Source organism: Homalodisca vitripennis, chromosome 4, assembly GCF_021130785.1.
Source record: "Homalodisca vitripennis isolate AUS2020 chromosome 4, UT_GWSS_2.1, whole genome shotgun sequence".
NCBI lineage: Eukaryota > Metazoa > Arthropoda > Insecta > Hemiptera > Cicadellidae > Homalodisca > Homalodisca vitripennis.
The window spans coordinates 118,471,573-118,499,492 of record NC_060210.1 but is presented as its reverse complement, the minus strand read 5'-3'; the positions used below and the strand labels follow the sequence as shown (position 1 = coordinate 118,499,492).

At 32.9% G+C, this 27,920-nt stretch overlaps 2 protein-coding genes across 3 annotated transcripts; one reads left to right on the top strand and one right to left on the bottom strand.

Annotated features, from left to right (window-relative positions):
- The first annotated feature begins 91 nt into the window (after window positions 1-91).
- On the top strand, window positions 92-4,949 carry LOC124360007 (peptidyl-prolyl cis-trans isomerase FKBP2). Its single transcript, XM_046813233.1, has 3 exons — window positions 92-392; window positions 3,287-3,396; window positions 3,824-4,949. Exons 1-3 carry the CDS (start codon window positions 219-221, stop codon window positions 3,966-3,968), a joined length of 429 nt encoding a protein of 142 aa, XP_046669189.1. The 5' UTR covers window positions 92-218; the 3' UTR covers window positions 3,969-4,949.
- A 1,679-nt stretch (window positions 4,950-6,628) lies between these two features.
- LOC124360005 (transcription initiation factor TFIID subunit 12) lies at window positions 6,629-26,363 on the bottom strand. Of its 2 annotated transcripts, none has more exons than XM_046813232.1 (5): window positions 26,209-26,363; window positions 12,521-12,633; window positions 11,066-11,188; window positions 8,174-8,366; window positions 6,629-6,842 (listed from the first exon to the last, which is right to left on the bottom strand). In XM_046813232.1, exons 2-5 carry the CDS (start codon window positions 12,590-12,592, stop codon window positions 6,715-6,717), a joined length of 516 nt encoding a protein of 171 aa, XP_046669188.1. In that variant the 5' UTR covers window positions 12,593-12,633; window positions 26,209-26,363; the 3' UTR covers window positions 6,629-6,714. The 2 variants fall into 2 exon arrangements, with proteins under 2 accessions (XP_046669188.1, XP_046669187.1); XM_046813231.1 differs by having other exon boundaries at window positions 26,166-26,308.
- Window positions 26,364-27,920: the final 1,557 nt, after the last annotated feature.

Here is a 27,920-nt window from a genome sequence, read left to right as displayed (position 1 = left end):
TTATTGTTGATGTGCTGAGTAGCAGTTGGTACACAACAAATCACTTCTAATTTTGATATTGTTAATCAGCTGGTAAACATACAAGATAATAAAGCGACCAGTTGTGTTCGTCCGCGTCTTCTGCTGTTATTCGTTTAGATTGTTTACGTGATTTTACTCTTCTTAGGAGTAATTTTAAAAGTTTATTTCTTAGTACTGCTACGTGTTTCAAACCAAAAATGAATGTACAAACCTTAATATTTGTAACATTACTATATTTTTCTTTTATATTTAATAGTTCCTGTTCTGAAGAAAAGCCTGCTAAAAAGAAGTTGCAAATTGGCATTAAAAAGCGAGTTGATAACTGTCAAGTGAAATCTAAGAAGGGCGACTTTCTGCACATGCATTATAGGGTAATAATAATAAACTTAGTTTGGTAAATCAAGGTAGCTTATTAGATAGCATGTAGTAGCTATTAGAAATATGCATAATAATTTGTATCATTAAGCAATCTATTTTAATTACCCTGAATGGGTTAGGTTAGTTAGGCCTACTGTACTATACTTATAAAAAGGTATAAAACCTACAAGTTGTATACAGTTTTATTGTGAATTTATACTTAGTTAGTATGTATAAAATAACAAATCTACATTTTTATTACCTAACAAATACAAAAGTAGGTCTGCTTGAAATCTTGGTAAAACATTTTGAATTAGGCCTACCAAGTCAGTCCTTGGTACCAGAATGGCTAGTTTCATGATGGTGAGGTCAGTATATGGATAGAGTAATATAAGCAGACCCAGTTTTTTGTCCATATTCCAATTATCGATACTTATATAAATAACAGAACTATCAATCAATATCAACGTATGAAATACTCAATTAGTCACATGGGTAATTATCATATTAACCGCCGGGGCGGAAAAATACGAGTTTTGCGTTCTTAACTTATTGGAATCGTCCTATATAAAAAAAAGTATAAGGTTTGATGGGGTGGAAATGAGAAATAACGAAGTTCTAGAAAAATAAAAAATTAAATAACTTTCCAGTAATATCTCCATGTTCTACATCCACGTCTAGCGTCACGTGACCTTTTGTGGCCAATGATTGAACCTCGTGATGACGTCATCGGTTGCGCCGCCATCTTTGCAAACGTAAATGAGAAATTACAGAAATGAGCAGAATTTTGATCAAAATTAATAATGTTTTTCTTAATTTCGAGAAAAAAAATTAATTACGAGTGCCTCCGGCCATCAGCGCGGGCTTCGGCAGCACCTTCGGTGCTGCCCCGCGCTGATGTCAATAAAAGAAAAAACATCCCTCGAGATAGTACCTATCAGTAAAATATAAAATTCTAGAGGGGCTGATCAAAAATATAAATTGAAATGTAATGCAAAGGCAATTATGTAAAGTTTAAAAACTAAATAAATCATGAAAAACTCAAATATATAGATGGATATTAACAGAGAACACTTACCATTAGTGTGTGTTGGCGGATATAGCTAAACAGCAGCAACAAAAAAGTGGTCTATTACAACGAAACGACACAGTCTCCCGGTTTAAAAACACCACTCGACCGCACGACGAACAAATACACTCATTTTTAAAAATGCCCTGTTCTATTAAAAAAGAGATAATTTCGTTTCGGTTAAAACGTAAGCTCTTTACGTGCCCTACGAAACACTCCGACACACACAATTCACTAGGGTTGGTTGAACTAGTGGATGGTTGATTCATCATTGTAAACTCACTCACTCAATCCGACCTACTGAACACGATATCTTGTGCAGAACTGACCTATGCCCCGGACAACTCAGATAACAGGTATGCTATCAGGCTGCTATCAGTCCCGGCCGCAGATAATATTCAAGTAAACAGATTATCCAGACACAGCACACAAACTGAACATTAAAACATTAGAAACTTTACCACTTATCAATATACCCCCTAAAATCATGTTATTTGTCATTTGCACCCCCTAGTACTATATATATTTTTTGTTCAGGAGGGTGAGCAGAATACGTTGGTAACGTCAAATTCGTGATTTGCCGCCCCGGCGTTTAATCTTACTGGTACCGTCACATGTTTCAAATTAAGAGAAATAGTTTAAACAATTACATAATGTCATAAATAATAAAGGGACCATAGCCATTAATCAAATGATAAAACTAAGACAAGTGATAGGAAAAATGACGTTTATTTAATTAAGAAAAGGTAACAACAAAACAAACATCTTAGTGTAAATGATATTTTAGTGTTTGTAGTTTTCTAACGTTAACTATAGTTCCTTATAGAACAAATTGTGTTTAGAATATGAAAATGTGTGAACAGTTAATGCAGATGATTTAGTTATTGTACAAATTAATTACTATTGGTTTATTATATCGATAGGTATTATAATTAAATATCATTTGATAATATCAATAGAAAAACCGGGTCCGCTTATGATACTCTACCCCTTTAAATTCTCTTTATTTCTCAATTAAGCCTATTTCAAGTAAATTCTCTTATGGAGATCAAATGTCTAATTAGCTAACCTTAGGCCTAATAATTCTTTTGAACGTTAGGCTAGAGAGATTAAAAGAAGGGGAGGCGTAATTGTACGTAGATTTCATATTAATTATGAAGTATATCTAACAGTCTACCAAATCCGATAATATGTTATTTAGTAGGCTATTACTAAAATGCCAACCAAGATAATTTATTACACATTTGTCAAAATACAGAGTCTTGACATTTGTTGACTGAACATAAATCTCTATAGCAATCACAAAATATTTCAAAATTTGAATTGTTTATAGAAATTATTTTATGTGAACCAGGAAACCAAGATAATAGCCATGACACAGGTTGCGTGAGTCTAAAAATTAAAATCAGACTAGGATTATTTGAAAATCAATATGTGATTGATATACAAAGAAAATTCTACCTGTACCTAATCTATGGATCAGATTCAGGTGTTCTCTTTGAAGATGTAGCCTATAAGATTACATTAACATTACCTGAAAAGAAAATATTTTAAAGGTATGTTTATTTTAGGGTTTTTTGTTTAAATACTAATTTGTTGCTTTAGATTTAATTAAAAATACACAAGTAGACTACCATCACACAAGTGATCTACCATCATATTCAGTAGAGTTATATGTGGTAGCCTACAAGCTATACATATTAAACTAAGCTAAATCAGTAACTAACTTAGTAGAACTATAGGTACCCGTAAAAGTATTGAAGATAAACATTTTTTTAAACATATTAGATTTAAAATATGCTGAATCATATTGTTTTTATTTTGCTTTTTATTGTTCAGGGCACACTAGAAGATGGAACAGAATTCGACAGCAGCTTGTCAAGAGATCCTCTTACTTTCACCCTAGGATCGGGCCAAGTGATCAAAGGCTGGGACCAAGGATTAATGGGGTAATGATTGTAATTACTATCCAAACATGAATCATGTATGAAAACTTCTTCTCTTTTATGGGCTTTTTGCTATACTGATTACAGTGAATGGGGTTACAGGCATATCATATATCATGTTGGTGAATGTTCTGTCTTGGTTGTAAAGTAGAAATTGTTTGAAGGATGAAAGTGTACAGGGGCCACCACTAAATTATCACATTTTGTCAGAATGCCAGAACAATTAACCAATAACATGTAAACTGCTCCATTAGAAATGAACTTAGCCTTGATTAAATGTAGTTATTTATAAATTTCTTATAGTTTTGAAATGACGTAAAAATTATTGGCTCTATACGTAAGATACCTGTCAAAAGTTAGAAATTCAGGATCTTTTACAATGATAAAATATTAAACCGCATTTATAAGAGGTGTATTTCTATTTTCCCAGGATGTGTGCCGGAGAGAAGAGGAAGTTGGTTATCCCACCTCACCTAGCCTACGGTTCTCATGGCTCTCCTCCAAAGATTCCTGGAGAAGCCACGTTAATATTTGAAGTGGAGCTTGTAAAAATAGACAGGAGAGACGATCTATAGTTAAGAACTACATTTTCTGCTCAAATGTGAAGTTTTGTACTTTTGTCAAATGCTTAGTATTTATCGATGTAGTATGTATTGAAACCTGATTTTATGAACAAGACATAATATGTAAGACTTTCGTCATCCTATTAGAATGCATTTGTTGTTTTAAGTGTCTTATTTGTATTTTCGACTCCAGAGGCATTTATCTTGAAATAAAAACATGTTTGTAAATTTCGAGAAATACATCAAGATATATAGTTTTCTATTAATACTATTTTTAGTTATAGGAGCTTATTTAATATGGATTATATCTTTTCATATGGTACATTCCACTAATTTTTCTTCTATTAGAAGTCAGTTGTTAGATATGCCCTAAGTATTAGGCTACAGTTAATTCAAATTGATTTCATTGTCATAACATAAATTGTACCAAATATGAAAAATAAACACTAGCCTAATGCTGTGTATAAAGAGTGTACACATCCATTTCTCAGAAAACATGCAATTTAAACATCACTATTAATTATACCTTTGTAAGTGATATCATATTGTTCATAAGATTCATCATTTTATCCTTTCATAAAGTAAGATACTTTTCTTCAATAGATCTCAGCAGATCGATTTCTTCATTAAGAAATCTTACTTTTCTTATAAAATTTGGATTTAGATTCCTTTTTTATGTTTTCATATTTAACTTTCAGTTCCAACAATACTTTTTGTTGTGAATGCACAATCCAATTAAATCATAATATTTACGGTACTTTATTATTTTATAAGGGCAATACTAAAACTAATAATGTTTCACTTATTTATTATTTTGAACAAATATTCTCTAGTGTAGTTAATTAACTATCACAAAGTTTATGTAGTTGTATATTTTATGGTTAACATACTGAAATGTAATAATTATAAACTTGGTAAAATTCCATGAAATGCTTGAAACAAGAATGAATGTAAATGTGTGTTTTATAAAATTAAATTCATCACTATGTTGTTTCCTGTGTTTTTTATTATTATCATTTCATATTATTGAAAAATATAATACACCTACCACCAATTTGATTAGCTTCTTATTTTGTTTGACTTTCAAATAGTTAATTAACTACTACAAATACAAGGTGTGTTCAATAAGTACCCAACTTAAAAAAAGGAAAAGGTCATTCATCAATATGTTTTAACAAGAGACCTTTTTCATAATAATCTCCTGGATACTCCAAAGATCTTTATCAGTGCTCGTCACTTATGGAAGCAAGTGAAGGCCTTTTTCAGAACGGGCTTCGACTGAGTTGTCATGTTTTGCATTGTCATTCCTGGTCTCAAATTGATGTCCTTTAAGGAGGCGTCTACTGGAAATCACACAATGCCGTATCAGGGAGTGTAGAAAGCATTAAATAATATGGGATGCTTATTTTGTCAAGGTTTAAACTATGTTTAAAAATTGTGCTGTAAAATTGTCTTGAAACTGGCAAGATTTTGTTATTTACAAATCACTACACTGCATTATATATGCAATGCAGGACTTCTAATTAATATTTATAGTGATAATCTAATCACAATATATCTCTAGTGCATTTGTTTCAGTGAAAGGTAAGGACCAAATGGTACATTTACTGTATCTCTGATCACCACCTACCATTTTAGCCTGAAAAAGGTGCACAAGAAGGTTTTATTACCCTCACTCTTCCTTATCCTACCCATAAAAAATTGCATAACTACTTTACCTCATCCATCAACAACCTTTTAGTTGCACGTGTTTGATCTCCTCCCTTGAATACTTAATACTTGTTACTCCAGCAGAGATTTATCACTTACAGTATAAATACTGCCCTATACGTAAGCCTACTCTCTGAAATCCTCTGGAAATGCAATGAACGATTACAGGTATAACTGCACAGTCCTGAATTGCGACAAACCTGTTTTTGTACTCCACAATGAAGCTTTTTAACATGAAAAATGTTCACTCCTTCTGACACATTCTGAAAGTAACAGCTTGCCAGTAAGGCGAATGCAATTTGCCCACAAGTGAATTGCCAAACTCCATGACCTTTCCAATCTTCATTCCAGATAGACAATCTCACTTGCTATCTTCCCTGGCTTCATAAAAAAGAATAAACAAACAAATATTCAAAATCGATACACATTATGACAAAGACCGATTATTTGGCTGAAAATAATTGTTTAGTTTTTCTCGTTGGCTGACACTTATATATTTATTATTTGTATCCAACTGTTGTAGATGTGTAAAGCTAAAAAAATATAAGCTTTATAAAGATATTTACAATTTGAAACTTAACTCTTTCTTTAAGATATTGCTCCAGTGTAAATTACTATTTCATTTACTTTAACCTCAAAACCCTAGTATTTCTACACCATCGACAACTTAATAAATAATATGTATCACAAGTAATACTATTGTCTGAATAGAGTTGTTAAAATTAGAAAATGCAAAGACGTGGCAGAGCATTTACGTTAATTCAGCGCAAGAAGTGTATCGCAGTAATTTGAAGAGTGTTAATAATTTTAAAAGAACTATGAACCCTTGATAATTAAATTTTATAATTATAAAAGAAGTAATAGATGGCACAAAATAAACATATATAGTTATTTACAATTTCAGTACTAACATAGAGGTCTGTGCTCATAAGACTTGGGCGTAATAATAATGGGAAAGAGTAAAAAAAAAAACGCAAAACTTTATTACAAAACATGCAGTGATATGCTTTTTATAAAATAGAATAGGATACAGTGAACACAACGGAAGCTAATATTTCTTGAGGGCCTTGCGGATGAGAGCAAGTCTCTGCTTGTGGGCTTCGGTGACAGTCGAGCGTTTGTACGGCCGCAACTCATCAGTACCGAACCCTGGCAACCACATGTTCCAGTTCCTCTCTGAAAATATTAATACAACATATATAGATTATAATTCTGATTTATCTATTACATTGTTGGAGAAAATAAAATGATCAATAAAGCCAAACAAGAGGATAATGAGTTTTTGAAGCAGTTGATCAACGTAATACCTTTTCAGGAAATAAAGTAAAGTCGGAGAGATGGACATTTTCAACAGTACTTGTACATTGCACTAATATAAAACTAGTGCTCAACAAACGAAATCGTTCTTTGTATTCTTTTATTTTTCATACTATGATACTTGGAAAATCATGTGAAACAATATTGCTAAACTATTAGCGACTAGTTATTTTAAAACATTTCTCCAAGTAATCGACTAGTTACTAGTAATTTTTTCACCATTTTCTTAATCACACTTTTCATAACAGAAATGATATTTACATACTACACAAGTAATATTACATAAATCAGATTATTAAGGATATTTCAAAGTTGAATTTGATGCATAGTTTATTTAATAACAATGCTTAGTATTTATACCATAAAAACTAATATGATACTAAATTTTCAAAAGTGAAACATGAAATGAAAAACAAACTTTTCTTACATTACCACAAAATAGTGCTAACACCTCCCCTTCTAACTAAAAATGATTCCTATTGATTTTAATGTTTAAGATGTTTACTTTTATACTTGATTCTTTTACAAAACTATCATCTAAGAAAGCAACAATACAGGGTGAAGATGTTGGCAACTTGTTTGTAGATATTATGTGATAAGCATAAGACTGCTGAATATATTTTGTATGATTGTATTGGATTGGAACGGAAAAATACAATAAACTTTGGATACAAGTTATTACTTTATACGAGAAAAGCTCATAGGCAATATATAAAACATTGTATATGTTTACAAGCAAACCCTTAAAAATCTCATTTACTCTCAAGTATGAAATCTCTCGAGGCCTCAAAATCCTAGACTAAAATAGAGTTTAAAATAAAATGGAACAACCTTATACTTCAACTGACAGGAATAGGAAATATGGATGATTACTGATGGCACAATCATACATTCAAATAAATCGTGTGTACTAGACATATTGGAGTGATGCATCATCAGGTTTTAATATTACTTGACTAAATGTACCGTCATGCCTCTTGCAACCGAATAACAACAGGTTGGTGCAGTGAGTTACTGCCTACCCCACCCTTGTCATGTATCTTTAAGAAATTTTATTTAAGTACGTATATATCGTCGGTTCAACCCTAATAGGAATTAATAAATAACATCGACCGAATGGCAGTAAAGATGGACTCTATTGTGTATTTGATCAACAAGCGTTTTATTACCCAGCTGACTCGCATATTTACCTAAATGTAATTGGACATCCTTAACATCGATGGTGTTACATTTCCTGTGTTTGGCGAGTAAGCAGGCAGCGTTAACAGTGGACTCTACAAAATCATCAGCAAGCTGCAGCAAAATCTCCTCTACCTCCTCATCCAGCTGCTCTGTAGCATCCACTTCCCGCACCAGTTCCTGGAGCCTCGGCCGCGTCAGCATCTGTACAGATCGGACTTGAGTGGGAAGTATTACAAGAAACCAGATAGTGTTGACAGTGGCTCTATAAAATCACCAGTAAAGTGCTGCCAAATCCCTTTTGTCTTCTTCCTCTCCAGATGATCTGTGGCATCCCTGCACCAATTGCCGAAGTCTTAGTCCTGTCAGCATCTGCACAAACTGGACTTGAGTAAGATATTAAGCATGTGGTGTTGACGATGGATTCTACAGTCACCTGCAAAATGTAGCATAATTTTTCACGTCTTCACATTCAGCTATGCCGTAACATCCACTTCCCAACAGAAGTTCCTGCAGCTTCAGCCATATCTTCATATGCACACACAATACTTGGGTTGAAGTTTAGTAAGAAAGAAGGCACTTTTGAGTATGGACTCTACAAAGTCGTCTGCAAAGTATAACAAAATGACTTTCAAGTCTTAGTTTAGCTGCTCTGTGAAATCCATTTCGCACACAAGCTCCTTAGGTTTCGTCCATAAGTCTATCTGCAACGACAAAAAATTACTGGGAAAAATACCACTATCAGTAGCTCTTAAATATTGCACTGGTACAGGAAATTCTAATGTTGGCTCTAGGGTTAGTTAAGGATGCTTTAAATCACTCAACCTCAGGTAGTAAAAGGATTAAACAAGTCATTACACTCAATGTACACATCATTCTATTCTAACTCAAGCGTAACTTAAGGTTCGGTGTCTAATTAACCCTTTGAGTGCCAAGTATTTTTTGAGTGGGTATACTGAAAAGTGCCAGGTATTTTTCTAGTGGGTGTACCTAAAAGTGCCAGCCCTTTTTCAGGCATTTTGCAAGGTTTTATTAAAAAATTCACAGTTCGATTATTTAATAAGCTATCAACATGATTCTTTTTTTATTTTTCTCTTAAAACTCTGTTTAATTAACATAAAACAACAAAGTTACCATAACACTAAATTTAGGAATACCAAAAAATAATGGACTTACCTAAAAAAAATCAAAAATATTTTTTAATTTCAATTTTCAACCAAATTATTATGACCAAAAAAAATGTATATCCTTCTCTTAGTCCATATCACTGGAAAGTGTATGCAATCGTCTGTAAATCTTGAAAAATTTATATTATTATCTTCAATAATGAGTAAGTTATACAACTTTTAAGAAACTATTGTCACATTGTTTCTGGTAGCTATGGCAACCAAAAATGTTTATATGTGAGTTTCATAATTTAAAGTTTGATCGGAAGTGTACTATAACAATTTATTTTGAAAAGAACGATTCTTCACAAACATTTCAATATGATATTATTTAAAAATATTAAAGGTTACAATTTTTAGTGACTTTTTCCCGAACGTCCGGTAAAATCGGACGTTGGCACTTTTCGGCCAACTTTTGTTGTCCGGTAAAATCAGACGTTGGCACTCAAAGGGTTAAAAATAAAACAGAAAATACAGCCCGTCATTGCAAGAAGGTGGAAATCATAATTTAATACTGTAAATAGAAAACACAATTATGATAGCAAGTCTTATTCTACTAACAAATTAAAATTCTAACTAGAAATTATATTATCTCAACATGATGTATAACTGAATATTAAAACTTGAATTCAATCGAGTAGTAAATCATATAAACATTGAATTTGCACTAATTTTAAACAAAATTTGTATAGTAAATGTATAACCACAGTAGTATGGACATACCCCTGTGGCAAAATGCCCTTAAGACAGTTTTTTATTTATATTTTCTTTGTTTGGGGAATGTAGGGGCATCCATGTTATCCACATTTCCACTACCTGATTTTGGGTAAAACTAGGCTGTAGCAGTCTTTCGTCTGATACCGATCAAGTTAATGTGTGAACATTTTCTAAGGGGCATGTGTTGGCGGAGTGTCTTTTTGAGTGATGTAAGCAATTAGAGCTAAAATGTGTATATTTACTTTATTACACATAACGTAGATGTGGTAGGAAGGATTGATTCAATTGAATTTTGTGTTTAGCTCCAGTTCACCTTCCTTTTATTGCAGCGTCTGGTATCTGACTTGGTTGCTCCACCGTAGTGCACTCAATTGTGTACCTGAAGAGTCAATGAAATACACTTCACCTATTTATAGGTGTCTCTGACGTCGAAATGATGTAAATGTTTCGTTTTGAGCTTCTTCGTCGTCTGCTTTCTTTGAATCTCATCAGACGAACATGACTCCACATTCCAGAAGTCAAGTCTGAGATAGCATCAGATACCAGACGATGCAATAAAAGGAATGTGAACTGGAGCTGTACTCAAAATTTACTTAATTATTCTTTTTACTTCGTTTTGCTTGTCCTTCATTATGTTTAATTAGTTTGTGTTATAGTGGCATAAAAATAAGGCAGCGGCACATTATTAACGTTAAGTGTAGTCACCGTAAAAGACAAAATGTTTGCAATTTTGAAGGAAATATATACATTTAAAATTCAGAAAAACTATTTCTATATAAAAACCCGTAGGTATTAAAAACAATGAACTAAGAGAGAAACTTGCTCAAGTTTTAGAAAATTTACCCAATTGTTATTGTTTGTATAGCGGTTTATACAAGATTTGAGCAAATTGTCACAGGGGTTTTTTGTATTTGTGCAAAAGCAGCGAGCGTGTATGGATGTGTTAAAAATATTGTAGTAATTTTTTTTAATAATATGGCGCAATGAAAAACAAGAATATAAACTTATGATAAAGCCTACTTGTGAAGAGACATCGTGCTGCATCTTGATCTGAGGCGTGGGACTGGCAGTCGGGCTGCTACTGACGGTTGTCAGCACTGACTGGATGTTGCCGAGTACAGGAGCCGGTGACGCTCTCTCATTCTGCACACATCATGTCTAGGTTGTCACCTCCGTTACTATCAAGTTAACCAAATGTAAGGCGAGGTATTACTTGTGCTACTGCTTTTAGGGTTATATTCATTTTCACTCAAATTTCTTTTCTTCATAATTTTTTTTAATCATCACACCTCAAATAAAAAATAATTTATTTAATATTTTCTATTAAATTTTATTTTTTGATAATAATTTTTTTAATTCACATAAGCACAATTTTTTACGAAACCATAAATATTAATAAATAATACTTTATGCAGTTCTGTCTCTAGGCGTTAAAGCTTTTATTTTTTTCTCTTAGGAAAAGATGCTGAGAAATAGCACTTTGTTCTAAAAGGACCTTGACACTGCTTCCAGAGTGACAGGATATTCTGGATGGGTAAAGTTGGGGGTAGGGACTACCTCCTGTTGAGATCCATGAGGAAGGATTTTGGACATTAAACTTAGTCATGTCTCTTTGGAAGAAGCGGAAGCCAGCCCTATGTCACAGCCTCTCCAATCTAAAGGGGTGACACGCCCACATATCTAGGTTACCAACAGCCTTTAATACTTAAGGATTCCCCCCCCCCCCAACAACTACGTCATCTCCCACAGTCACCTATCGATTTACCCTTACTCCCCGATTTCTTGACATTTGCAGCTAGTGATGTGCCCGCCCCTGGCCATCCATAGGGTTGCCCATTCTTAAGTGAATACATCAGTTTTTGGTGTAACCAGTGTGTATTCAACCATTGAATACACACTGGTTTACCCAGAAGAGAACACTCTGGGGTTTTATTTAACCGTACTTGCCAGTAAAACTTAAAAAGTCATTTGTTAGCACCTTAGTTACTAATGTACTCAGCAATTGTGTCACGTAATGTGTGATTGTACATGCTGTTTGTTCTCTTTGCTTTAGAAACTCCTAATAACAAACTTGTTAATAAAACAAATCTTCAATTACTGTTAAGTGGAAAATTTAATGAACCATTTATTTCCCAATTTAAAACTGTTTGTACTTTTTACACCAATAAAATGTTTCCAATTTGTCTTTTCTTGTACATAGAAAATAGTGTGTATTGTAATATAATACACACTGTCCTCATTTCGGTTCTCAATCACGTACATAAAATTTTTCCAGGATTGGGTGCTACTACAAGAGTAATCACAACAGCTAATTTTCTGTAATGAAAACATCCTAATAAATTACATACACTGTATACGGTTTAGTCATTAAAATTTGTCAGTCCTGAAACGGGCATTCAAGCTTCCTGAAGTTTAAGTGTTATGATTATAAAGTAATAAAATTGTTAGTTTAATGCATGAAAAAGATCTACTTACACTGTACAAATTCATCTCTGCGTCCATGCTCATTGCTGTTGGTTGAGACAAAGAGTTGCTGGATATATCCATGATGATCACACACAGCGTACCAGTTGTTTTCTACCGAACAGCTGAAAACAGTTCCATTCAATATCACCATTCCAAACATTATGTTAGTTTGGTTCTTCTTTGATATAAAACAACAGCATTTACCAAACTCAGACAGTCCATGTGTAGTTTGCATAAAATAACTAGCTACTAAAATAGGCTCCAAGTATAAACTACCAACCAAAATCAAGACCTCTGCAAGAGGGCTTCCAATCACTAAGACCAAAATCTGGAAAAATAAATATGATTTCTAGAAGGCAATGGCAGATAGCAACACTTAGTGACCTACCAATTGCTGCTGAATAAAGAGAACGTAATTTTTATAAGCAAATATAAATAGTAGACACTAAAATTGGTCAAGAGCATACTAAAACAAAAGGACCAAGTTCTATGGACTAAAATAAATTTAAATTATAAGTAGTTTATTCATGATATTTTGGGAAGCATTCCACTAGGCATGATGCAGGCTTCTCATCACAGGCTTCACACATGTACAGGTATTTCATGTTTGTTCTTCTTTCCTCACCACTAAAAATGAAAAATCGTCATCTTCCCCCTTAGTGGCCTTCCTATGTTACCCATGGGGAATTTAGTAGGCAGATTTATCGTAACACCAAGTCTAGACATGTCAGTTGCTACGACAGTCAGCAATACATCAATCACGGTGAGTCTATATATATATATATATATATATATATATATACAGGGTGATTCGGTTAGTGTTACCGGCACTTTCTGAGCTGATTGTACTATAAAAAATAAAGAAAAAAGTTCATATAAACATGGGTCCGGAAATGCTTCCTTACTGGGTTATGGCCAATTGAAGATTTCACCAAAAATTGTGTGCAGGAGGTCAAATGATGATTTGCCGCGTGTTTATGAAGAGATATTTATAGGCGAATGCAACTTTTTCTAACGGATTTTTAGATGAGAAATTGAATAAAGTTCATCTCATAGCTGTATCTCATTTAGTTTTTTTGTTATACTACAAAAAACAGAAATAAAATAATTTTGAAAACACTTTTTTAAGGTTTAACGGACAATTATTTTGTTAAATAGGCATTGAAGACCCACATTTTTACAAAGAAACTTGCAGAAAATTTAATTCTGAATAAAATTATGTGCCACACGGCTATTAACAGCGAAGTATTAGTTTCTGGAATTTAATTTTACAACAAACATTCTACCAAGCAAGAAATACGTATTTAGTAAATAAACACCGTAATGTAATGATATAAGGTACACAAATAATTGATTAGCATACAATTGTAAATACGATTTTAATAGATTAATGCTCAACTAAAAAACAATAATACTATTACTTTTTAGGACTATCCAAATGGTTACATCATGTACCTACATATCTTTGTCACGTTAGCTTTACAGAAGGTAAATTATGTTTTTATAAGTTGGTATCACAAATCAGCTGTTCAACAATACACTGCAATTTATTGAGGAATCCAAATTATTTGTTACCAATTATGTACTAGTTTAATGAGTGCAATTTAATACAATTAATTTACTACTCGTTTGTTAGTGAAGTGTATTTTAAAGTAACTTACTATCATAATTGCAATGCCTTTGTTATTTACAACGGAAGAATATGCCGACATGGTATTTGTCTTAGGCGTTTGTGACGGAAATGCAACCGCTGCTACTGCAGAATACCGAAGACGATTTCCTAATCGCAGAGTTCCAAACCCAAAAACGATCAGTGGATCATTTCGTACCCTAAGAGTAACAGGTAAACTTCCTAGTATTAATAATTATCGGGATCGCCCTGCCCAGAATAATGTAGATATGGAAGAGGCTATAATCATGGCTACTGAACGCAGTCCTGGTGTCAGTACACGGCGTCTTTCTAGGCGATTCGCAGTGTCTCAGTCTGAAGTATGGAGAACTTTGCGCAAAAATAGCATGTTCCCTTACCATAAACAACAAGTTCAAAGTATTCAACCAACAGATCCTCCTCTTTGATTGGAATTTTGCAACTGGTTAATTAGAAACCGTCAACATCATAGAACCATTTTATTCACTGATGAAGCTCAATTTACCCGAGATGGCGTCAACAACCTTCACATTGAACACACTTGGGCAGAGGGAAATCCACATAGTACAATCGTGCGCAACTTTCAACACAGATTTAGTGTAAATGTATGGTGTGGACTCATTCATGATGGATTAATAGGACCATTCATTCTCCGAGGACATCTAAATTCCCGCATGTACCTAGAATTCCTTACAGAACAACTACCACTGTTATTAGAAGATGTTCCATTAGCAGCAAGGTGCAATATTATTTATCAACATGATGGTGCCCCTGCCCACTTTTCCCATAATGTAACAATGCACTTAAACGAGCAGTTTCCCGGGCGATGGATTGGTCGCGGTGGACCACACACTTGGCCACCAAGATCACCAGATCTAACTCCATTAGATTTCTGTATATGGGGTTGGATGAAGAACCTGGTGTACCAGGAAAAAGTAAATACACGTGAAGAGTTAATAAATCGAATTGAAGATGCCGCCGCACAAATCAAAAACAATCGTGCAGCGTTGCGGAGGATAACTCGATCAATCAGAAAGCGAGCTGCTAAGTGTATTGAAGTACAAGGACTGATTTTTGAACACCTGTTATGAAAGTGGTACGTAGTATTATAAGCTTTAGATGAAAAACAATAATTTATTTAAAACTTAATTTAAATTGCATCCTAATAAATCTTATGTGTAGGCTACTCTATGTCATTAAAATGTGGTTTTCCTTTGCTTTGGAATTTCTTGCTTGGTAGAATGTTTGTTGTAAAATTAAATTCCAGAAACTAATACTTCGCTGTTAATAGCCGTGTGGCACATAATTTTATTCAGAATTAAATTTTCTGCAAGTTTCTTTGTAAAAATATGGGTCTTCAATGCCTATTTAACAAAATAATTGTCCGTTAAACCTTAAAAAAGTGTTTTCAAAATTATTTTATTTCTGTTTTTTGTAGTATAACAAAAAAACTAAATGAGATACAGCTATGAGATGAACTTTATTCAATTTCTCATCTAAAAATCCGTTAGAAAAAGTTGCATTCGCCTATAAATATCTCTTCATAAACACGCGGCAAATCATCATTTGACCTCCTGCACACAATTTTTGGTGAAATCTTCAATTGGCCATAACCCAGTAAGGAAGCATTTCCGGACCCATGTTTATATGAACTTTTTTCTTTATTTTTTATAGTACAATCAGCTCAGAAAGTGCCGGTAACACTAACCGAATCACCCTGTATATTTAACAATGACACATTTTTTCCAACGTTGTATTTTTCTTAAAGCAGGTAAGTTTTCAGTAGGCTCATTTATATTATATGTAAAAACAACATTTTATACCATCTTATGGTCTTTCTCTCACAAGGATAGTAACTTAAGAGTTGATCTTGCCTACCTATACCACTTATGTTTTCATTATATTTTACAATAAAATTGGCAATGGTTTTTGTTTCTCTTCTGTTCTTTGAGTAATAATGAATTATCTCGTTTTTGTATTGGTTAAAAATGTACAAAACATTCCTAGAATCCGTCCGTTTCACGACTATTAAGCCTACACCTTCACGATACTTAACAGTACTTTCTCCCTTTTAAGTTTAATATTCACAACTTCCACATCAAGAAATATTTTTACCCGTGGTACAATATTATAAAAATTGTGTCCAACATCTGACAGGTCGTCCTTAGCTCCAGCATAAATGCAGAACTTTAAAATTAGGTCTCTTGGCTCAGATAGAATGTACAACTTTAAGCCGTATTTATTGTTTTTTTTAAATTTTTGTTTGTTTTTTTTTTTATGTGTATTACTTAAAAATAAGATGGCCTCTCCACAACAGTATGCTCTTGTATATATGCTTTCTATCTTATTATTAAAATAATAATCTATGATGTTTTGTAATTGACCATTAGACTCTGGATTATTCTTTGTTAAATGTAATCATCTTAATATTATCAGAAAACCTGTTCCGTTTCATGTATTCACCAAAGCATGTCAAAGCTTTTGTGCGTTTCCCAGTAAACCTAAATTTGAGGCATTTTTACAATTTTCATATGAAATAAAAGCCCCAAAATATTGTTAAATTCAGGAAGTTTCAAGTCTTCCTATTGGCTTATACAAGATTCTCTGTCATATTTGACTATAAAAAAACATTAGCATTTGTTTCATTTACTATACCGTGTAGAAAAATATCAACTAAAAGTCTTAGTGTTGGATACCAACATCATGCATACCAACACGAACCAGTTGGTTTCATGAACACAAAAGTTTTCATAACATGATTTTCATCCCAATCTAACTAAGGATGGGAACCCTTATTTAATTATATTTGGCTTGTTGAAGGTGTGACTAGTAAAGTAGTTGACTACTCACAGCTGAAGGTACGACCGTCTGGTTATCATTTACTTTATCTGAATCCACTTCAGGTACACTATCATCACTAATAAAATTACTCACTTCACTACTATAAGTATCAGATTCAGGTTTGAGCCTTTTTGTGACCTGTCTATTTCACTAATAGTTCAATTATTCTTACTCAGGTAACAAGTTTCTTTCTTATTCCATCCATTTTTACAAGTCTATGCACTAAATCATTAACGAGTTGAAGAGTGTAAAAACATAATCTCTAGGTTTGACCTCCCAAGATAAAATAATATATTAACCAACTAAACACTACCCACAATAAGGAAATGACACACTAGTGCAGTCATTGAAGCATTATTGCTCCGAATTTTTTTACTGTGAACCGAATTGCATACAATTTTAGAATTAGGTTCACCTTACCCTTAACTTCAAAAGTGAAAATGATTTGAACTCCGCAATCACCCTGGGGGTGGTTGCCACCCCTTCTCGGGGGTGAATTGTTTTTTGTTCAAAATAACCTCGGATCTCGATAGAAGGCCTAATTTTAAGCGAAAAATCATCTATAAAGATTTTCGAAAAATCCAATAATTTTCAAGATATTGGCAACTGAAAATTCGCAATTTTTTCACGTTTTTCATCGGTTTTTTGCAAATACCTCCAAAAATACGTTTTATCAAAAATTTTATAGAGAACAAAATTGTAGCAGGTAGAAAAATAAACAATTAGGTTTTTTATAAAGTGTTCTAAGTGCAATATTAAGCTAGATATTAAAGATCAAATCCGTTTTTTATTTTGTTTGAAATTTAATCGATGTGGTCAATGCCATCTAGCGGCGAGCAGATGCATTTTAGGCATTCTAATAAAAAAGGGTTTTGTAGTGCTTGAAATAAGCTTTAAAATGAGTACTATTAAAAGTCTTTTGCACGTAAAATAAGTAAGCTGTATTGCAAATAAGAGGAGCATCTAATGTTTTTTTTTTTTTAAATCAATGGGTTTCATAAGTGCCATTTCAACCAAAATTAAAATTAATCATATTCCGACTAGAATTAACTTTATTATGAAGATTGTGATAGATTGCATCAGTTTGGCTGCTTCAGGACACATATTTTTAAAAAAAGTCACGATTAAAGAACAATTTCAAATTTTTTAAAACCACCTTTTTTCATAATTTCTCAAAAATGACGACAGATACGTATAAAAGTGTATGAATAAAAAATTTAGGTATCTTTCTGAAAAACAATTTGGTATTTTTGTTTTTTCTGTCAAACAAACATTGACGGAGATATGATTGTTTAAAGAGCGCGTGGCAGCGCAATCACAGCCTCTTTTAAGCCCTGTAACCCATCACCGTTTGAAAAAAAGGTTTTTTACTATATATTGCAATGAAGGATGTTGTAGCTCTCTTAATTACCTTTACAATGGTTTTTATAAATTGTGATAGCATGAAAATTGAAGGTGTTATGGTCCAAAAACTTATCATATTTTTTCTACTTAGTAACTGAAAATTTCGGAGTGTGACTATTTGGAGCAATGTGAAAGTACGCATTATAATAGAGACCCAAAACTATTGTAATGTGTATGTATATATATATATATATATATATATATATATATATATATATATATACAGGGTGATTCATGAAGTTCTCCCCCCACTTCTACAGCACATTGTACTAGTAAAAATAAATGAAAAAATGTTATATAAACATAGGTCCGAAAATGCTTCGTTAGCGAGTTACAGCTAGCAAAAGATTTCGCCTGAATTCCTGGATAAAGAGTAAAATAAAGCCATACTGAACTTTTGGAAAGGTTAATTAAGTAAGAAATATCGTGGATTCTTATGTATTTTTTACCTGATAAAGCTAATAAAATAGGTTTCAGAACTGTACCTGTAGTAGTTTTTTGAGGGATTCAGGGTTAAATGCAAAAAATTGGGGCACGAAACAATGTTTTTTTTTTTTAAGTTTGATGTACAATAACTTTGTTAAATTGGTAATAAATACATAAAATCAACAAAACATTAATTGTAGAGAATTTAATTCTGAGAAAAATTGATATAATCAAAGTCTAAAATAAAACTGAAATAAGTACCAAAAAATCGATTTTATTCAGTATAATACATTACTAGCTGTAAAGAAATACCGTACAGTATTTAGTTAAAATAAAACAAAAACAAAATGTTTGTTCCTTAATGATGAGATAAATTGAGAAAAACAAGATTAACTGTTAAATAAATTTCTTTGTAAATAAAAATATCATGTTTTTTATTACGTTGTATTTTTTTTTTTAATAAAAATTTACATCAAATGTTCAAAAATAAATGAAGCAAACATTTTCCCATTATTGTTTACTAATCATCGAAATGCAGTTTTTTGTTTTATTAATTTCTAAGTTGGTAACGCACGAATAACAGCTGATCAACAATGGTATTCAGTACTGTTACGTTAGAACTGTGTATTAGTGGTGTTTTGCAAGCTACAGCAGGAGATCGGGTTCTGTGAATCGTGTTATTAAATGCAATTTTTTTCTGTGAGTTATAATTCGATTGTTTATTCAGCGAAAAAATGCCTTACTTATTTACATCAGAGGAAATACGCTGATATGGTTTTTTTATTTTGGGTTTACTGTAATGGTAATGCTAGAGCTGCTGTAGAAGAATATGAACTACGTTACCCTAATAGGAGGATTCCAGATACCAAAACAATTTTCAGGAACTTTTCGTACTCTTCGGGAAACAGGATCACTACCAAGTACTTAGAACCAGTTATGAACGAGCTGTCCAACTTGATGATGATATTGTTATTAATGCTGTTCATCGCAGTCCAGGTGTAAGTACACGACGTATTTCTAGGCGTATAGGAGTTTCGCAGTCAACGGTGTGGAGGTCACTTAATCGAAACAAATTTTATATCCGTTTCATAAACAAAAGGTTCAACATCTACAGCTAGGGGATGGTCCGCTTCGCTTGGAGTTTTGCAACTTTTTGAATATTAATAATTAACTCTACAAGCGTATTTTGTTTTACGGATGAGGCACAATTCACTCGGGATGGTGTCAATAACTTGCACAATGAACACTCATGGGCAGAAGAAAATCCACATGAGGTAGTGGAACAGAACTTTCAACACCGATTTAGCGTCAATGTCTGGTGTGGCCTTTTGCACAATCGGCTGATTGGACCTTTCATATTACCTGGACGCCCTAAATGCTGAGTTCTATTTGCATTTCTTTCAAGAAGAGTTGCCGCAGCTGTTAGAGAATGTTCCTTTACTTCTCAGACAAAATTTGTACTTCCAGCATGACAGGAGCACCTCCCCACTTTTTTCACGTGCCGTTTCTGCTAACTTAAATCATCAATTTCCTGGACACTGGGATTGGTCGTGGAGGGCCTCACCCTTGGCCACCAAGATCACCAGATCTATCTCCATTGGATTATTGCATCTGGGGATGGATGAAAGACATTGTATACAAGACAAAAGTGAATTCTCGTGATGAATTAATTGCCCGTATTATGGATTCGGCTGTGCAGATACAGACAGGGAAGTCCTGAAAAATTAAGAAACGCAACAAAAAGCAATACACAAACGTGCTGCAAAATGTATTGATAATGATGGCCTCATTTTCGAACATCTATTATAAAAAGGTGCGTACGGTTGGCCCAACCTGATTAATTTTGCTTAAAACTAGTAATGTATTATACTGAATAAAATCGATTTTTTGGTACTTATTTCTGTTTATCTTTAGACTTTGATTATATCAATTTTCTCAGAATTAAATTCTCTACAATTAATGTTTGTTGATTTTATGTATTTATTACCAAATTTAACAAAGTTATTGTACATCAAACTTAAAAAAACATTGTTTCGTGCCCCAATTTTTTGCATTTAACCCTGAATCCCTCAAAAACTACTACAGGTACAGTTCTGAAACCTATTTTATTAGCTTTATCAGGTAAAAATACATAAGAATCCACGATATTTCTTACTAACCTTTCCAAAAGTTCAGTATGGCTTTATTTTACTCTTTACCCAGGAATTCAGGCGAAATCTTTCGCTAGCTGTAACTCGCTAACGAAGCGTTTTCGGACCTATGTTTATATAACATTTTTTCATTATTTTTACTAGTACAATGTGCTGTAGAAGTGGGGGGAGAACTTCATGAATCACCCTGTATATATATATACATAATATGGCTCATATATTTTGAACGTTGAATACATACCATCGTTCTTATATGTATATTCACACATTTGAGTGAATTTTATATAATTTGGAAATATTTTATTCAATAAATGGCAATATTTTACTCTAAATTAAATTATTTTTAAATATGTAATCATATATATATATATATATATATATATATATATATATATATATATTTACTGTTTTAATTTAGGGGTAGTTTTAAGAGTAGAAAAATTTAAGAATATTATCAATCATTTTTGAGAGTGTGGAATAATATGTAAATCCTTTTCATTTTACAAAAAATAATTTTAACAATTTTTTATCAAGGGGCAGTTTTCAAGGGCTGAAAGGGGGTTAAAAATTTGATAATTATTATAGAGAATATAAAATATTACTTACTCTATACTTACATCTTTTTATGCCATACCAAAGTATTTTTTGTGATTTTTTCCATTTAGGGGTTGTTTGCAAGGGTTGTAAGATTTTCAAGGGGTTGAAAATGAATTTAATATGAGGTAATTGTGTTAGAAAACACTTTACAATGTCACCACTTACTATTAGACATGTTTTCTAGCGATAAAATGGCTCAATGTCAATTTTTCCATTAAGGGGTTGTTTACACCCCTTAAAAATAATAGGCGGAGTTCAGATCATTTTCACTTTTGAAGTTAAGGGTAAGATGAGCCTAATTCCAAAATTTCATGCAAATCGGTTCACAGTAAAAAAATTCTGAGGTAAGGCCGTATTTTTCGCTTCAATGACTGCACTACACATGACACAGTGAACATGTTTGTAAATTGAACAAAAGCACTATTAATCAGAAAATCCAGAATAATCAATAAAATTCATGTTTGAACTTAACAGAATTAGCTTAAGTACCTCCTTCCTGGACACAAGAGGGCAGGTGAAGTCAATTTGCTCATGTCTAATCTTTTTTTTATTTTTCTTCAATAAGAAATATTTTAGAATATACTACTTAAAATTATTTTCATATAAAACTGTGTCAATAAAAAACCTATTACAAGTACTGTACCTTTACACATAACGTAGATATGATAGAAAAGGTTGATTCAATTAAATTTTAATTTTACCTCCAATTCACCTTCCTTTTATGGCAGCGTCTGGAAGAAATCAACCCCTTCATAGCTACGTTATGTGTAGAAAACTCAGTTGCTCCACAGTGCTTAAAGATCGTGTCTATCACATCGTAGTGCACTCAATTGTGTACCTGATGAAACAACCACTTCACCTATATATAGCTCTCTGATGTCGTAACGTTGTATATGTTTTGTTTTGAGCTTTTTCGTCGTAGATATTTCGTTGGATCTCTTCAGACGAACAGACTCAGATTTCAAGAGTAAAGTCTGAGACGGTGTTAGTTACCACATGCTGCCATAAAAGGAAGGTGAACTGGAGCTAAAATCAAAATTCTACTTTACCTTTGTTTTAATATTTAAGACAACGCAGGAAGTCATGCATGAGCAAATTGCCGTATTCTTTAAGTATGTACATACAAATTTTGTTTGTACTTCAAAAGAAAATGTATCTAATGAAAGTACAAGATACAAAATTTAACTTTAATTTCTTATAAGTAACTTTATTTATAAATTTAAATATTTGTGTTCTAGAATATTGCTGAATTGGGTCCAGGTGATAACATTTTGATTTGTAAACAAAGTGAGTAAAATAATAGTGACAGATCTTAAGAGATTTTGAAAAAATATATGAGAAGAAGTAAGATGAGTTCCCAAGCTGCTGATATTGTTAATCATAATAATAATACTACAGAATTTCAAAAATTGCAGCAAACCACCGCTTCTGTGGATGCGACCTCTTGCATGTTAATATACAATGACAATCTCATAAATTATATAATTAAATTATCATAAACTAACCATAAATCTTCATTTACTTCAGCCACTTCACATTATTTGCTGTTTTTCCAAAATGAAAGTGCTTAAAAAGTAAATAACAAAATCAATAGTTCCACAAGGGCTGAAAATTCTAGCAACTAATGTACAACTAAAATTTGTTTAATATTGAAATATATTACAAAGTAAATGTGTTTTATTACATTTGATACAAATGTCAATTGTCCAATTGTATTGGATAGATGAAATAACCCATAAATAAAGCAAATAATCAAATCTTCAGTCCCCATTTATATATAATAATATAGTAATAATTTATATATCAACTTCAATTTTTTTACTATATAAGTATATACTAAAAAAGTATATGATTGGGCGTACCTCAAAAACGTACAAGCCGATTTTGATAAAACTTTGCATAAACATATCCTGTAAAATCGATATAGGTCCGGCCTTAGAATGAGGATAATAATATAAAAAAAATACAAATAATAGAGTGAAACTGAAGGAAACAGGATTTTTCCGGACATTTGCCATCGTTAAGTGAAACAAGAAAACAGTAACACTACGTTTCGAGATCTGCAATCTGATCTCTTCTTCAGGTAAAGAACTAACCTAATACATAATTACAAACTAGGTTAAAATAAACAAATCTTACTAAAGCGTTGTGGCACGCATGTCTTTAGTGTTAGTGAAGTTGACATACAACATGTAGGTTGTGATTCCTGACTCAGGCGTGCCACAACGCTTTAGTAAGATTTGTTTATTTTAACCTAGTTTGTAATTATGTATTAGGTTAGTTCTTTACCTGAAGAAGAGATCAGATTGCAGATCTCGAAACGTAGTGTTACTGTTTTCTTGTTTCACTTAACGATGGCAAATGTCCGGAAAAATCCTGTTTCCTTCACAATCCTTCCATCGTCAAAAATAACCTTCAAACAAAGGAGAGTGAAACTGCCCATGGATTTCATCTATAGAAAAATCTAATCCTCTAACACGAATCCAAACCTGGTTCGTGAACCAGTCCTTTAAAAAAAAATAATTATTCATTATTATTTGATTATTAATTTTAATTATTAATTTGAAGACAAATAGAACAAATACATAACAAAATCCATATAACTACAATTCCAAATCTACAAACACAGATTTTAATGAACAAAATCTACTTTTATTATAATAATTGCCATTCACAACGGCTATTTTCGGTACCTCAAAAACGTATGAGCCGATTTCGAAAAAATTAAATATATAAATTATACTGCATGAAAATTTGAAGTCAATCGAACAAGATTAAGTGCCTATCTTTTGCAAATTACTGGTCGTTACTCTCATTGACTAAAAAAAGACGTAAAATCGTCCTGTTGACCGAGTATTAAAAATTGAGATATCTTAATGACACTTGAAACGAAGAAATACTACCAGGTTTCTTACACTGGGCGTAAATTTGAAGTAAATCTGACAAAATTAAGTACCTATGTATGCATACTACCGGCCGTTATGCTTGTTGGCTGGGTCAACAACTGGCAAAAACTTGTTGACAGAGTATTAAAAATTGAAACTTGGGACAGTTATTTATAGTACGTACTTATTTACCTACTTATATGGCCTAATAACAATTAGTAGATAGGGACTGAATGCCTTCCTTCTCGCCAACATCACTTCCTTTTGGGAGGCAGTAAACAGGAACCAATCATCATAATGACATGTAATTTTTACAATAAAACAATTAAATTCTGTTCTTCATTCCAACAACTAAGCTGGTATGAGTGGTGGGCTTTCTGAACTGAGGTAAACTCAATACAACATAATCAGGAACGAAGATATGTCTCCTATCTTCTACATATCGGTAATTTATTCTAATGTGTCATCCAAATAAACACGATCTTTCTATAATCTAATCTACCTCTTACCCTTTCTTACTATAAATTAATAGTTTAGAATTAACACAATAAAATTCACGAGTGTAAAAATCCAAACCAAGTTTATCAAAAACATTAAAAATCATGAATGTTGAAGTGAAAATGTGATCAATATTTTTAATTTTAATTTATTACTTCTCAATTTTTATCTGATATACAGGATTTAATACCTTATTTTCTCAGTTCAACAATCTTTCAACAGCGAGCTATATACATTAATAGGCACCTTGACATATCCGTTTGATTGAGTTCAAACAGGATTTTAGTATTATATTATGTATTTTCTGTCCCAGATGCACTATCAGTAGTGTAAACAAGTACTAAAAAACCCTTCCGAAAATAATACCAACACTTCTGGATAATACCAAAGTACCTTGTATCTAAGCATATACTGTTTATTGATATAAAATTAAAACCTGGGCCCACTTATGCAATGCTATGTTTATTATTTTAAACCAATAGAATAATTATTATGCTATGTAAACGCTCACCAAGAGCTTGTTATTTAAGGAGATGATTCATATAGAATAGGCCTACTTACTAAAAAGTATCAAGGATTTAGAATGTATCCCTACCTAAATCCTGACAATCATAAGGTTAGGTATAGAAATACCACAAAAAGCACAATGAAAACTCACCGAACCACCTGACTGTTGACCTGAGGGCCAACCCCCTAACTGAGATTATTGTTTATAATTTAACTGTTATTACTGAGTAGTACTAATGGGAACTCACCTAACCTAAACTGACTGTCAGACCTACCTGTGGGCCAACCAGTTACTCAAAAACCGACAGGCCTACTGACCCAGTCTTTCTAAACTAAATACCATCATAACTCTTTTTTCCATCTTTTCTTACCCTAAATGTCCCTTTTCTAAATTAGTACACAAGTAGGATATGAATTCTAACAACAATTCTAACATTTAGTGCACAATTTAGTGAGTGTTCCTAAACTCTATATTAACCTACTTTGTTGAAATTAGAATGGTGGTATGTAATTGTTAAATCCACTGAGAATATATGTAATGATTATTAATAGGTTACTGAGTTAATATTGACAATAAGTGTGAACAAAAATAATGTAAAAATTAAGATATTTTAAAAAGAGGAATAGTTTGGGAATGTATTATAGTGTTAAGACTAGGTTTAAAATAATGAGTATAATGTATAAAATCCATTACTAACCCCTAAACACCTCCCTGATTGACATTGACAGTATACTACTCACTCAATTTAATCTCAATCATTCGTGAATTCTAGATGACACAAAACGACGGAGAAGTCGGAATCACATGTGTCTGTGTCAACGATAGACGCGGATGATTTTTTTCTGGTTTACTTGTAAAAAGAGACCTTACATACATGAATTCATGGTATTCTGTGGTGCTCAGTGATTGCTTCTATCTGAATTGAATATTGTTGAATGTGATAGGAGTGTGTGTGTGTGTGTGTGTGTGTGTGTGTGTGTGTGTGTGTGTGTGTGTGTGTGTATATATATAATTCTTGTTAAGACCTCATGTCCACATTTGAAGCAGTAATCTCTCAGTTAAGAAAGCCGAGACTACATATTTATATTAGTTTACGGAGGGAACAATTCTAAGGATGGATACAATGAAAAAGCAGGAAGTCACGATAGTTCATCTGTTAAGTGTCACTGTACAGCAGGCTAATATAAAATGAAAAACTACTCATATATAAAATTAAATCTACCTAAAAATTACCTATAGAAAATAAATTGTCATCACGAGTTCAAATAAATGTAATGGGTCTACATCACTGACACAATCCTAATTGCCTTCTTTATTCACAAGGTATTCCAAGACAGTTTTTGGTTCCTTCACAACCTACAAGATTTTTTCTAGTGAGTCTTTTTAAACTAAGAGATTATAACTAAGAGAGTATTGGTATTCACAACGCTGAACATTGTTTGCGCTATATCACTGAATATCCTAGGAGATTACCAAATCGTGTTGAAAAGATATAGCTCCAGGCAATTTCCACATACAAACTAATAGCTCCTCTTTGTCCATAAAAATTATTGAGGCTATATAACGGTGACTGTGCTGAAATTGACGTACAGCATCTGTACCCTTTGGGTATTGGCCATGATTCGGATATTAGTTACAAAGATCTACATAACAGTCCTTTCCTTTTGTGACCATTTCATTGCATAGAGCGATTCGTATCATATCAGTGTATTGATTTTGAATGATTAACGTCCACTCTACACGCAGGTTGGAGTAGCTTCATAAATTCAGACTGATGGTGGATTTACACATAGCCCATCCTCTTGCCGTGCCGTTTTAGTCGAAATAGTTATTTTGGATATGCCATTAGTTTACATGAGCCGGCAGATTCACGATTTACACATAGCCTGCCGGCCCCTGCGCGCTTTTTCCGTTTTAATCCGATCGCTCGCGAGGGTGATCCGCGGCAGGTGACTGGTTGGCGGCAGTAGCACGGCAGGGGCAGGGAGCGTGTTACAAAGATGACCTGTTGGGCGCCCAGCCGTCGCCTTACCGGCTATTTTTTTTCACCCGACACACACACACACACACACACACACACACACACACACACACACACACACATATATATATATATATATATATATATATAATGAAACTTCTAGCGCTACATAAGGAATTTAGCGAAATAGTACAAGATATACCAAAATAACAGTATTACCACCAGGCCACAACGAAAGTTATTCACAAAAACATAGCAAACAGCTTAGAGCCTCCAGGCATAAGACAACTTCTCTCATCACAATATGAACAGGAACCAGTGCTAGTTATTGGTAGTGATGAGATGACCGATTGAATTTTACGACCACCTTTTTAATCGGTTGTTTCAGCTAAATGAAACAGTTTATTTAAAACCTGTTTAGGTCCTTGTGTACTTCCGGCTTTCATTTTCCATACATACTAAATACAAAGA